The following is a 12,860-nucleotide window of genomic DNA, read 5'->3' on the forward strand; positions in this document are numbered from 1 at the left end:
GCTCTTTTCCGCCACATTGCAGTTTCAGTTAAAAGACTGCGTTTGCGTCGCCTCGTTCCCTTCTCCTGCGTATGTATATGCATTCTTTAACTGTGAATTCCAACTTGAACTGCCGTTATTCTGAACAAAATATCAGACTACAGCAATACCTCACCCACCCTTTTTAGAACTTTCACATTTCGTACAACTAAATTCGGATGTCTTCTTTTTTTTTTAGTAACATCAGAACGAGAAGTCATCAGACGGTGCATAAAGTGACGAAATCTTTTTTTTTTTTGTCACCTTCGTAAAGGAAAAAGCGTTCCTTCTGTAACAAAGACCACTAACCTGCAATGTCTTTCCCATCGCCATCGAGCACAGCGAACATCACAACACCCTTTCGCACTTAACGGCTTCCTTTCTTCTTGCTTTACTTTTTGATAGCTTCCACGTTTCTAACACAGTGCGTGACGGTGGCAACAGCGTTCCGCTTGGCCACGCGTCTGACACAATTTGTCACCCTCCCCACTCCAAGCTTCGACATTAACGACACTTCTCGGCAGAAGCTGCACGGAAGGTCTCTGTAGGAGGGCCACGGCCGTTTAGCACGCGCGACCAATTCAAACTGCCCACCCGCCGCTATCACCACTGACGGAAACCACCGTTTCTCATGAGCGGGATCCGAACCAACCACCTTCAGAATGAAAAAGCTTGTGGCGGTTTGGATTCCGCTGACGGAAAGGAAAGCTTTTTATCCACTTATATTCCTTTCAATTTAAGCGAGAATCATTACGCTACATCTAAAAAGCTGCGAGTTATCTCTCTTATGATTTTATTCACTTAAATTTCTTAACAGTAACAGTTGGGGTTTAGAGCCCGAAAACCACGATATGATTAGACGCCGTAGTGGAGGACTCGAAAAATTTTCTGCCACCTTTAAAGTTAAACTATACCTAAGCACACTAGCCCCAAGTATTTTCGCCTTCATCGAAAATGCAGCCGCCGCGGCAGGGATTCACTCCCGCGACCTGCGGTTCAGCAGCCGAGCGCTTTAGCCACTAGACCACTATCGCGGGTTCACTTAAATGCCTGTTCGTTTCACCCACTGTGTATATTACAGAGGTGAAAAAAAAAGATGAGCCCGTCGAGCAATTCCCCTATACCTTCTTTATATTAGAAGGACACGTCAGAAGTGGTTGTGTATATGTATTAGATGAATAGCAAAACTTGCGTATAGAGGGGGAGGTCCACTACTTTAGGACTAACTCGGGACCTCCTACAGTTGTCAATGTAGAAAAAAATAATTGAAGCATAAAGCAGCGGTAGAGAAAACAAGCAGCGAAGCACATCGCAGATAAACACAAATACGACGTGTACGGAAAAAAACAGCGATAAGCAGCAAAACAAAACGCCAAAATTAAAGAAGATAAAGAAGAAAGAGTTATTATAAACTCATCTTCAAATGAACAGGATGAGAAATATGAAAAATAAACGTCAAAAAAAAAAGAACGGAAGCCACACCTAACTTCAGCAATATTAAGATAATGGTGGGGTGCTTTGTCGACAGAAGTTCGTGGGTTCAATTCGCAGTCAGGCGGCCGCATTTCGAAGAGGGCCAAGTGCAATAACGACAGATCACTTAGAATTAGGCGCACGTTCCATAGATAGTCAGAATTACACCAGAGCGGCTCTCCGCTAACTAGAGAGGCAGTAGAAGCCAATAAGATTGCGTGGTTAAGTTGACAATGGGAAAATGTGGCATCTGTGGTCCTGATTAAAAAAAAAAGGAGAAACAGAACTTGTGTCACTGTCACAGATGATGCACACCGTCATTTTCGTTTATATTTTCATCGTCTTTTTTTGTCACGTGTCCTTCACAGGCTGTAGTTTTCTTTCAATAAATTTCAGTTTTTAGCCACTGCTTTGCCTGTCGTGTCTTCTCCCCTGTCCACACTTTATTTTTGGGTGCTGCGAATATATCGACATAAACAACCAACTTGTACAAAGACTCGCACTTCTCCTCTACGGCGCGATCATAATCACATCGTCAAGTAAATTCAATTTTGTGCCCACAACCTCAAGATAACGAGCGCAACGTGATAACTAAAAGACTACACTCTTGATCAGGTCCTGGTTAAATGCCAGTGATATTGGTGATACCAGACGCAAAACGCATCCGGTTTCCCGGCTGTATCCAGCACTTCAAGCTCCAACACTCCACGATGTATACGAGCAGCAAGGGCTGTGACAGCAGGAAGGGGACTCGCTCGCTGGATTCCGTGCCGACCGGTTGTGCCCTCGCGATCTCCGACGTCGGTAGCTCTGGCCGACTGGGCTCGCCCTACATCATCTCCTGACGCCGACCTTCGACGACAGTGCAGCTCTGACCGACTGGACTTGCCCTATACGCCATCTCCTGACGCCGACAAGAGCTCTCGCAAGTGGTGCCCCGTCCTCGGACTCCAGTGACCGTGTTTCCATCTTTCCTATCTCTCCTATCCCCTCGATATGTCGTCGCTCTCAGGCTTACTACCTCACGCCTCTTCCTCTCTCTCTACACCTTTATTCCTGTCCTTTTAATTCCTCTTCACCCCCCCTCCCTTGTGAGCTACTGTTGAGGTGTCGCACCGTGATGCAGACTGTTACGGGGCTCACTTTTCTCTTCCTTTCTCTCTTAGAACCACTTAGTAGTAGCAAGAACGATACGTTTCTACACTACGCCAGCTGAAAAAGTGTGAAGTTACCTAACCATTTCGAAAACTACATACTTATGGGATCACGGGATCACTGCTAGGTGATTTTTTATACATGTTTTAAACAAAGGCTGACGAGTGGTGTTACTTTCGTCGACACGCTGAAAATTATGTAAAAGACGCCAAACGCGAAAGAGCTGTGAACACAGTGACCTAAACTCCACCGATGTCAGGTGGGTTGGGAAGGTTACGCGGCTAAAAAAGTGAATCATTTTTCCTTTTTGTCTTTTTTTTTCATTCTTTTTGTCTTTCTTCTGATGCCTAGTTTGGTTCGTTCTCATATTAGAGCACCGTTTTTTTTCTCATGACCTCCAAAAATTCCCGAGTGTTCTAGCACTGCATTGAAATGATATAATTAATGCATTGAATAAGTAAAGGAGAGAGCATGCCGCTGTCATCACCCCTTTCTCTTTCCGGCTATCAAGCCTCGCTACAATACCCCGCATGCAGCATTGCTAAAGGTATACGGCGTGGGGAGGGCGGACGTTTCTGTCGTTTCTCACGTGGGAACAGCGACTATGTCACGCCCCTGTCGCTGCTACGATCACGTGATGTCAGCCTGTATAGTATACAAGTAGCTGCGTGAGCTCAATCTCAGATTAAATGACGGCGTGAGAGTGTGTGCGCTCCGTAACGTATACAGCAAAGTCTGCAGCTGTGACGGAGTGAAATTGCCGAGGCCTTCATCGGAACAGCGCAGATGTCACCACATTACGACACATTTCGCGGTGCAACTTAATACAGGAAAGAAGAAAAGAAAGAAAGAAGGAAAAGCTGTCTAGTCTTAAAAGTTTCACAATTGTCCACGCATCGCGACTTTCAATTCTCCGCGCCAGGCAGTGCAGGCGTGGCTGAGAGAAAAAAATACATTGATAAAGTACAAAAGACTTTCAACTATGTGCTTTACCGGCGTGTGCAGAGCGGATTTACAGTGGGCGGCTGAACAGGAAAAAAACTATACTGCGAGTTTCTTTTTTACGCTCCGAGAGAAGGTAAATTGGTATGCTCGGTGCAGGCTTGCACAAAGCGGCCTATCAGAAGCGACGATCGCGCATGCTGCACTCCGAGTGGAAGCTTTGCAAACATTCACAGGACCACCAGAATAAGCAGTGCTGCTCATTCGGCGCCGTAAGCAGCGGGAATATATGCTGAAACAAAAACAGGACGCTTTGTTTTTTTTTTTTTTTTCGTTGCTGGCTCTCCTTCACACAAGGAGCCACGTGAGGTGCCTCCTCAACAAGCGGCGCCATCAGTATTCGCGCCCCACGCTCCGAGGCAGCCCCGGCGCTATACCATAAACGCACTTTTCCTGATGAATCTACTTGTCCGTGCCGTGGTCTTTTTCGTCTCCGCATCGACGTGCATGCCAAGGCGACGTGGGACACCGTTGCCCAGGCTAGGAACCGTTATACACAATGCACCGTTCGCGTCTCTCCTCCCTTCTTTCCCTCCTTTCCTCGTCCTTCTCTCTTATTTTATTTTCATTTTTTTGTCTATTTTCTTCCTTCTTTATATCATCTTTCTGTTTTTCTCTCTCTCTCTCTCTTTTCTTCCTTCTTTCTTTCTTTCTCTCTTTCCCTCCTTTTTTTCAACTGACGGTGTCGAAAAGCAGTGAACAGGTATACAACGGGAATGGCGCGAAACAATGTACAAGCGGTCGCACACACGTTTAATGTTAAAACTACGCAGATGTAACCGCAGTTTGAGGTGGAAGGCTCAAAAGCAGCATTGAAACGTTTTCCTGTAATTAGGTGTTTTCTTTTTCCTCTTACGGTCATTAGAAAGAGCAAAGAACACGAGGAACGGAGGAGCGCTCTCACGTTGACGCCTGCATAATACGATTGTCCACGTGGGAAAACAATCAGTGTTTCCCATACGATGAAAAAAAAAAACTGCGTTTTATGTTGCGCAAGGACCACACAAGCGACATCAGTACACGGCTGTGGGGAGTTTCAACTTTTTCTCAACTTTCTTCGGCGAAAGTATGCGAAAAAGTTTAGGAGAACCACTCATTGGTTCGGACATTCACGCATTTCATTTTTTTTCTGTGTTTATTTCGATTTGTTGTGATCGCCAGGCCCGAAAGACTTATTTCTATACGAGAGTGTACACCATTTATGCTTGACTAAAGATTTAATTCTCAGACTTGTAGGGCAATAGTAAAATTCTAATTTCAAAGATAATAACAGAATGCTTCGACTGAATAGTTTTATCGCCAGAACTTCTAATGCCGTATAGAACTTGTAGTTGAACAATATGTCACCCAGCTTTGCCATTTCAGAGAATCGCTTTCCCATATTTCATAATGTGGATCACATCTGCAGGGGCTTTTACGTATATGCGTTTCCAGAAACCTATATAAACACCGAACTGCTGAATGACCAACAATCTACAGCGGTGTTTCGACACATATAGTGGCCGCACGGGGCACCTAAAAAAACAAAAAAAGCATGCTTGAGACCAGTTCCGTCTGTGTAGCTCAGCCTAACAAAGCATTATTGGTCGCAATAGATAAGAAAATATTGCAAATACCACTCGGCAAAGTCACAAAGGTTTATTTCTGTGAAGCCCCGAGCCGCCAGCGAATAGCTCACGGGCCGCATCTTTGCGACGCCGAGCTGCTTCATAACAATCAACATTATCTTCCATAATCCTACGAACATCGAATTTTATTATTATTATTATTATTATTATTATTATTATTATTATTATTATTATTATTATTATTATTATTATTATTATTATTATTATTATTATTATTATTAACAGCAGTAGTTTTCAAAAATAAACAAATTGTATATATAGCTGCGATTTCAATCGCGTGTCTTCTCATCGTTCGATATGTGGACTAGTTTTACCACGTCTACTCCGATAAAGGCTCGTTAACGATTCGAAGTAGCAGCGGCCGCGCGACCAAGTTAGCCGCCAACTTGAGCGCCTCGTCGCAAATGGTCGCAATGTGACTATACTTTGGCTCAGTCGCTCGCTGCCATAGGTCTTTCAGTCGCGCGATTTAAGTGTTGTGCAGAAAGAACTTTATTCCGCCGCACTGCAGAGTACACGGTACAGAAGAAATGGGACAGTATACAGCACGGACTGTCGTTCGGTTGAGGCATTGCGAGGATCCCTACTGAAACGTTCCGTATGCGAGTCCAATAATTCCATATGTTTCCATAAAGAATACATATGTTTCCTATATATTTTCCATATATTTCCGTAAGATTCTTACGGAAACATACGGAATTATTGAACATCGCATACGGAACGTTTCAGTAGGGATGCATAAACGCGATAGCATCAGTCGACCCGTCGGTATACACCGTCACGCATCGGTCGTTGCCGATGGACGAGTGAGTATACAGGCTTACCGGAAGTAGGGATGGTATCCCTGGTGATGCGGCACGTGCAGGTCCATGGGCAGCGCGGCCGCGTATCCGTCCACGAGACCGTGCGGGTGCTGGGGATGCTGCATGGCGGCGCAGCTGGGGGCACGCGAGGCCCGCTGTCGACGATCCGATCACTGCACACGCAAGAGCTCCGATTAAGGCACTTCGCACATCTCAGGACTGGCCTACAAAGTTCGACACTACTCGGACACGTCTCGGACGAGGGCTAACACGAAATGAAGATACTGAACCGGGAAAGAGCAGGCTCTATCATCTCGTAACGCGTTTATTTGAAAACGCACGAAGGGCGCAAAGAGATATGCAATAACACACATAAATCTGTACCACGTGGCATGATATCGAAATGTTGGTGGTAATGTGCATGTCATGTGAAACTGATGGAGGAAACGCCGACGCACTCGCCCACAGTTGAGATGGCGTACGCTATCAACAGACAGAGAGTTAGGCTGGCAGACGATATTAGGAAGTTTGCGGGTATAAAGTGGCAGCTGCAAGCACATGGCCGAGTTTAGTGGCGGAACATGAGAGAGGCCTTTGTCCTGCAGTGGCACTGATGATCAGGACGCTATCAAACAAGGCGCAATGCGCAAGTCATATAACCGGTGATCTTGCAATGACCACAGACGGGCACTGAGGAAAGGGAGGAGCAGTCGAGAATGGTAGATAATTATTTAGGAGGTGCGATCAAATCGGCAAGTTCAGCGGCATGAGCTGGACATAATAATTTGGAAATCGCCGAGCTTCTGTGAACCTGCATTCATCATAATGATGATGATGATGATGATGATGATGATGGCATCGCAAAATGATATTCACGCATCATCATCAGATGATACAATGCAGTCAAGAGTCTGACTAAATCCCGTCTGGTCGGGGACAAACATATTGTAATCAGTGGCGTAGCCAGGGGATGGCACAACGGGCTCATGCCTTCCTCCCACTCCCCCTTCCAAACTTTTTTTCGCCATGGCATAGAAAGCCAGAAATGGCTGTTCTAAGGGGGTGCCCTTCCCAAAATAAAGAAGGTATCCCCCCCCCCCCTGCACCCCAACCGAAAAATTTCTGCCTACGCACCTGATTGCAGTAACACATAACGTCCCTGTACGGAAGCTCAGAGGTCTTTCTCACATATGTCGAAGATAAGTTGGACATACACGGCTTTCTCGCTGTAGCTTACAAAATCTTTTGCAAACACTGTGAGCATGTACATATTGGTGAGACGGGGAATTTCAAAACAAGCCTCCAGGAATGTTTCAATGACGTCAGGAACAAGAAAGCTGCATCTAATGCCCTTGCAGAGCATGTGGTGTCTACTAGACACGACGTCAACTGGGATGACACTGATATCATTGCCACTGAAAGAAAGTTGTTGCCGCGACTGCACATGAAGTGTTAAGCTATTCAGGATACTGAGCCCACACTTAACAGAAATGATGGGGGTGGCAAGGGCCTGGTTTGCAATCCCGGGCTACGCCACTGAATGCTGGTGTACATGACTGAAACATTGCTATAGTCGTGATCTTGTTTTGTCGCCTGAAGTCGTCAGACTCCTCTTTCTTTCATCCCCTCCATTTCCCAAGCACAGGGCAGCAAATCGGAGAGTTCCCTTGATTAACCTTCCTGCCTATTTTTTTGTCTTTCCCTCAACTCCGCCTCATAAGAGAATCGGCGCTGCACCTTATGAATGAACAAGCCCAATTAAACGTAAAAAAATGAACAAAAAGAAACAGCATTGTGGAGATCTAAATAAGTAGCCGAGGCGGTTAGCCACCCGTTCGGCACACCCTAATACATCACACTGCGCGGCGTTCCCCAGTGAAATAGGAGCGCATCCAATAGGAGGCCCCATAACGAAACGAATGGCGAAGAGCATCGCCCGCCCAGTGTACCAGCTCGCGGTAGGAGGCTAAGTGAACGATTAGGCATAACAACATTCACTTTGCACAACCACTAAGTGGACCGCGGCGGTGAGACGCAAAAGCACCGCACACAGCGACGTCGACAGCCCGCCATGGGAGGCGAGACGAGCACTGTAATACCGTGCAGAAGCTGCACAAAGGGCGCAGCAAGTGGTGGTCACTTGCGAGTGCGTGGCAGATAGCACGCCGCTCAATATTCTTTCCCGTCAGCTAATTACGGGCGACTTTCATTATCGCGCAGCAGTTAAGGTGCAGTGCTCTGCGACTGCCCGTTTTCTCGTCGACTGTTCTTATATATTCTATAACAAGAAAAGGCGGAATTAAGAGGACCTGCAGTATTTTTTTTTTATTTTTATGTCTGTGTATAGTGGGTGGGTAGATGTCCGCTGCGAACATTTGGGCCGAAATTCACGAAGTAATTTTTCTTTTCTTTTAATGCATTTTGCCAATTCTCCGCCGGCCTCGCTGATATTGTTCAAGCAGCATAAGTGATGGGTCGAAATGTTCTCTAATTCGGGCGTAAAAAGCTTTTGTGTATATCATGGAGGACAGAACCACCGACCTCACGGAACCCACCAAATAAATAAATAAATAAATAAATACACAATCAGCTTTCTTATAATTGCAGCGGAGAATAGTGATGTAGGACATTGATGCTCAAACACTGCAGCACAACGTTGGCTTGCCATACCTCGCTGTGCTATACTCACGCACCAAGCGCATTGGTTCAGGCTGAGCATATCTGAACTTCTATGTCCACCTGAGGAACGCTCGAACATCAGCGTCACGCTCTATACATCGCTACATGCACGTTCTACCCGAAACCGTCATCGTATACCTTTTCCACCAATGTACACATTTACCGCGCCGCCTGTCCGTACTACGATTCGCTCCGATTCGTTATTGAGAGAAAATAATAATAATAACTCGCCTAACCACCGGAGCAGTTAGCGTGTAGTGTGCATGCGTGTGGGAAGGGGTTAAAATGTTGTATACCGCTGCAAGGACCTCGAACGATGCTCCGCGTGTGTACGACAGACGCGCGGTGTATAGGCGCGTCGGTATATACATGCAGCCGTGCGCGTACGCTATTAGCGATTCTCGACACGTCGCGAAACATCGTGATTGCCCGAGAGGTGTGGTCGGGGCGCACCCGGCACGCCCTAATTGATTGACGACGCCGCGTCAAAACACGCGCGCGTGCCTCCGAGAGACGCGCGTGGCTCCGCGAATATATAGCGTGACGCGCGTATAGTACAAACGCACCCACACGCAAGTTCGCTGACCCCCTCCACGAGACATGTGCGTCCGATGCGTCAAAAAGAAGGACGGCGAATTACACGCGCGGTAAATTGAATGCGGAATGGCATTGGGTGGTTGCAGCGCGCGGTCGGCGAGGCTCGTCTTTCGAAGGGTTCCTCGGAGGAACGGCGTAATCGGTAGAGTACTCCTTCAAGAACTCCATTTCGTAGACGAAGAAAGGGTTCGTTCAATTAGGGAAGAACAGTCTTTCTCTCGTCCTTATTACCATCATTTAAATCCCGATTTAGAAACACGGCGCGAACCGGTCACATCAAGCCGGTCTTGTGGACATGTCGAGGCGCAAAATACTTTGAAAAAAATACAAAATGAACGCGACATACATGTATGTTACCACGCCTGCTTTGTTGTATCATTCATCATTAAAAAAGAACTTTCCGCCGCAGTGGTGTAGCAGTTAAGTTGCTCGGCTGCTTATCTGAAGGTCGCGGCTTCGACACCGGCCACGTTAATTTCGATGGAGGCGAATCAGGTCCGCGAACTGTGGGATATGTCAGGGCACGTTAAAGAACGTCATGCGATCAGAAATTTCCGGATCCCTTCGCTAGGGCATCCATATCGTGGTTTGGGACGTAAAACTCAAGATACCATTAATCCTTCCTATAGTTGAAAAACGAGGTAAATGGATTGAAAAATGAACTTGCCGCCTGCATTATAAGCCCACATCATCACGGTGAGCTTTGCCGCTGACGAGAAGAACTTCCGCGGTACAATTGCACTTTGTTCCCGGTGACTTCACGCGAAACGGCACCAGTAAAACATTTCAATCAGTCCAGTGAAGCGTCTCAAATGCTGGTCGCCGTGCGCAATCGATTGCAAGGCATCGCAGCACCGCTATAGCCCGAGAAGAACACGAATAGGCTCGCTATCGACACTCCGGTAAGTTTTCCTTTTATACTCGCTGAAATGGTTTGTGTTATGCTAATGAGTTATAACACCAGAACAAAATTCGAGCTCCACACACATGATCACGTTACGTGTGCACCCGTACGAAAGTAATACATTCGTCTATAGATGGTTTTCGTTTAAAACACAGACACGTTTTTCTGAGCTGGTGTAAATACTCATGGTACAAGTCAAATAAAGGTTTGCCGTTACTGTATACATAAACATGTTTGGCAGAGTAGCGATATCAGTATCCCTGAACACATTTACCATGGCAGTAAAGTTTGCGACCTAAAACCCAGTAAACCAAGGTGTGCCTGCATCTATATGAAACTCTTGAAAAGTTTGTGACGTCACGAAAACGAGTAAGCGCAATTGGATGGAGCATTTAGGCAAACGATCTGAGGGAGGGAAAGTGATCGTTGTGGGTGGAGCTGACATGTTTTTAAGGTTTTAACCGAATGTGTTCTAAGTGACCCGTTCACGAAACAGCTATAGATACTGATCTCCAAGAAAAAGTTGGATGAGACTGCGTTAACGAGCACGGTATAACAGCTGTAAAGATAGCCGTTATATATACATGGCCCTGGCTTTGCAGCTATAGAACAGAGCACGCTCCAATTATCTTATTAACGAACCGTTGCTATCAAATGTAATCGAGTCTTAATCAAAATCAAAAGTTTAAATTCTGGAAACGTGCACTTTAGCGTAAAATGAGACTATGCTATGACCCGCACTCGAAACGTACACAGAGCACGAGTGTTTACCTAAGTAACACGGCGGGCTTGGCATCGTTAAGCATAGACTCTATACGTTGAACCCGGGTGCAAGGCATGCCGCGGTTCAGCAGTTCGTTTTCGTTTTCCTGCGATTCCTTTTAAACAACAACAACAACAACAACAACAAGAAAAAAGGTTGATAAACGAGTGTTGTTCAGGAAAAAAGCACAAATGCAGCTCGCAGTTTGAGCGCGACACTGAAATACACGCTGCACCGTGTGGTGCGAAGGCCACCAATGGATGCAACAAAAACGTTAGAAGAGGTCCTCACCAACCACTCAAAATGCAAAAAAAAAAAAAGAGCGCGCTATTCCATCCTGGCGTTTCTTGTCTCTCTGGCGCACATCGTGACGCAAGTGTGAATAACATGACGTCAACGCGGCACAAGCTCTCGATCGGTTCATGCGCGCGAAATATCGGTTGTGAATTGTCTGCTACCTAGTTTTGCCACGCAGTCACCTATACCTGTTCTTCCCCGTCTCGCATGATATACCATTCGCGATTCAACTGACTTCACTTCGTTTTGCGTGTTCTCGAATGCGCAAGAAGAGATAACAGCACGCAGCCTACAAGCTGAAACTCTGATCCTGTCATTGGACACGTGCTTTTGAGGAATAACTGGTGATGAGGGGATATTGCCTCTTAAAAAAGCAGTGACTGCGAGAAAGCAACCGCTCAATCTTCTTTGAACCCGGGATGGTTGGGGGGCCTTTTAAGCGATAACTGGAGCGGTAACTGGAGTGATTACTGCAGCATTTTTTTATAAATAATCCGGTGCTATCACACTCGAAGTATTCGGCGATGAAACACCGTTGGTGCATGTGGAAGCTGCACGACTTCAACAACGAACTGGCACACGCTAACACGAAGCGAAAGGCAAATAACATAACTGCGTCGGCGACTCTGCGATGCTCGCTTGGTCAGTGTTTTAGATGCGAAGCAGCTCCTTTACTAGTATGTGTAACGCTGTCTGTCCGTGTCTCCGTGCCGACACACCGCACCCCGTTTCCGCCGCCACAGTTATGGGAATGGTGGTGGTAGTGCTTAGAAGAAGGCGTAATTTCTGCAGCCCGGTTGGGAGCATGGCACAGCGCCTTGGAATGATACAAGTATAGGTCAAGTCGCAGCTGCGCGTTGACGTCACCTTCTCCCTCACCCGCAGCAGCCACCGGCTCTTCCCAACACACCAAGGTGTGTCACCCCTTCGTCCACTCGCAACACACTTCTCTCTCGCTTCACCCCCTCCGTCGCCCTCAACGTCCGACTGCAAGTCGAGTGGAAACACTCTTTCGGCTCGTTTATCTGCGATGAAACTTACACAAAACTCAACTTGCCTCCCATGTCCTTGCGCTTCAAAGAAAAGTTTAGTCGAGTAAATGCTACACTGTGTTTAGCTTCAAACCATTCTTCCACACCCGCGTCGACGCCCTTTTAGGCCGGGTCAACGGCGCGCGCCCCGCTACTGCTTCACATCCCATCATGGTTCCCTTTGGGGAGATGGTTCATAATTTTTTTAGGGCGCAAGTCCTTATGGCATGACTTATGCGTCCTCGTAGTGGGTAACCACCTCTTGTTAATTTTCGAACCGGCCATAGAGGGCGGTACTTGTACTATACGATGAAAATGCAAATGGTACGACACTAGAGGGCGTTACTTGTAGAAAAAAAAAAAGGATTGACGTCGCACGTACGGAAAGAGAGCGAGTAGAGGTTTTTAGTTTGACGTTCTTGTGGTCCGCTCCGCTCCGGGAGCACCCGCGAAGCCGCAGCGGAGCGGCGGCCGATTTTCCTTTTTTAGTTATTCGTTGCCGGCAGCGAA

At 46.7% G+C, this 12,860-nt stretch overlaps 1 protein-coding gene across 3 annotated transcripts in view; it reads right to left on the reverse strand.

Moving 5' to 3' along the window:
* Nucleotides 1-12,860, reverse strand: part of trh (PAS domain-containing protein trachealess) — a 410,303-nt gene that overhangs the window by 324,719 nt on the left and 72,724 nt on the right. For all 3 annotated transcript variants that reach the window (XM_075867570.1, XM_075867569.1, XM_075867572.1), the window contains exon 2: nt 6,101-6,252. In XM_075867570.1, the coding sequence (XP_075723685.1) occupies nt 6,101-6,204 (104 nt within the window). In that variant the 5' untranslated portion in view covers nt 6,205-6,252. The remainder of the gene's footprint in view (nt 1-6,100; nt 6,253-12,860) is intronic.

Source organism: Rhipicephalus microplus, chromosome 6 (assembly GCF_043290135.1).
Source record: "Rhipicephalus microplus isolate Deutch F79 chromosome 6, USDA_Rmic, whole genome shotgun sequence".
NCBI classification, from domain to species: domain Eukaryota; kingdom Metazoa; phylum Arthropoda; class Arachnida; order Ixodida; family Ixodidae; genus Rhipicephalus; species Rhipicephalus microplus.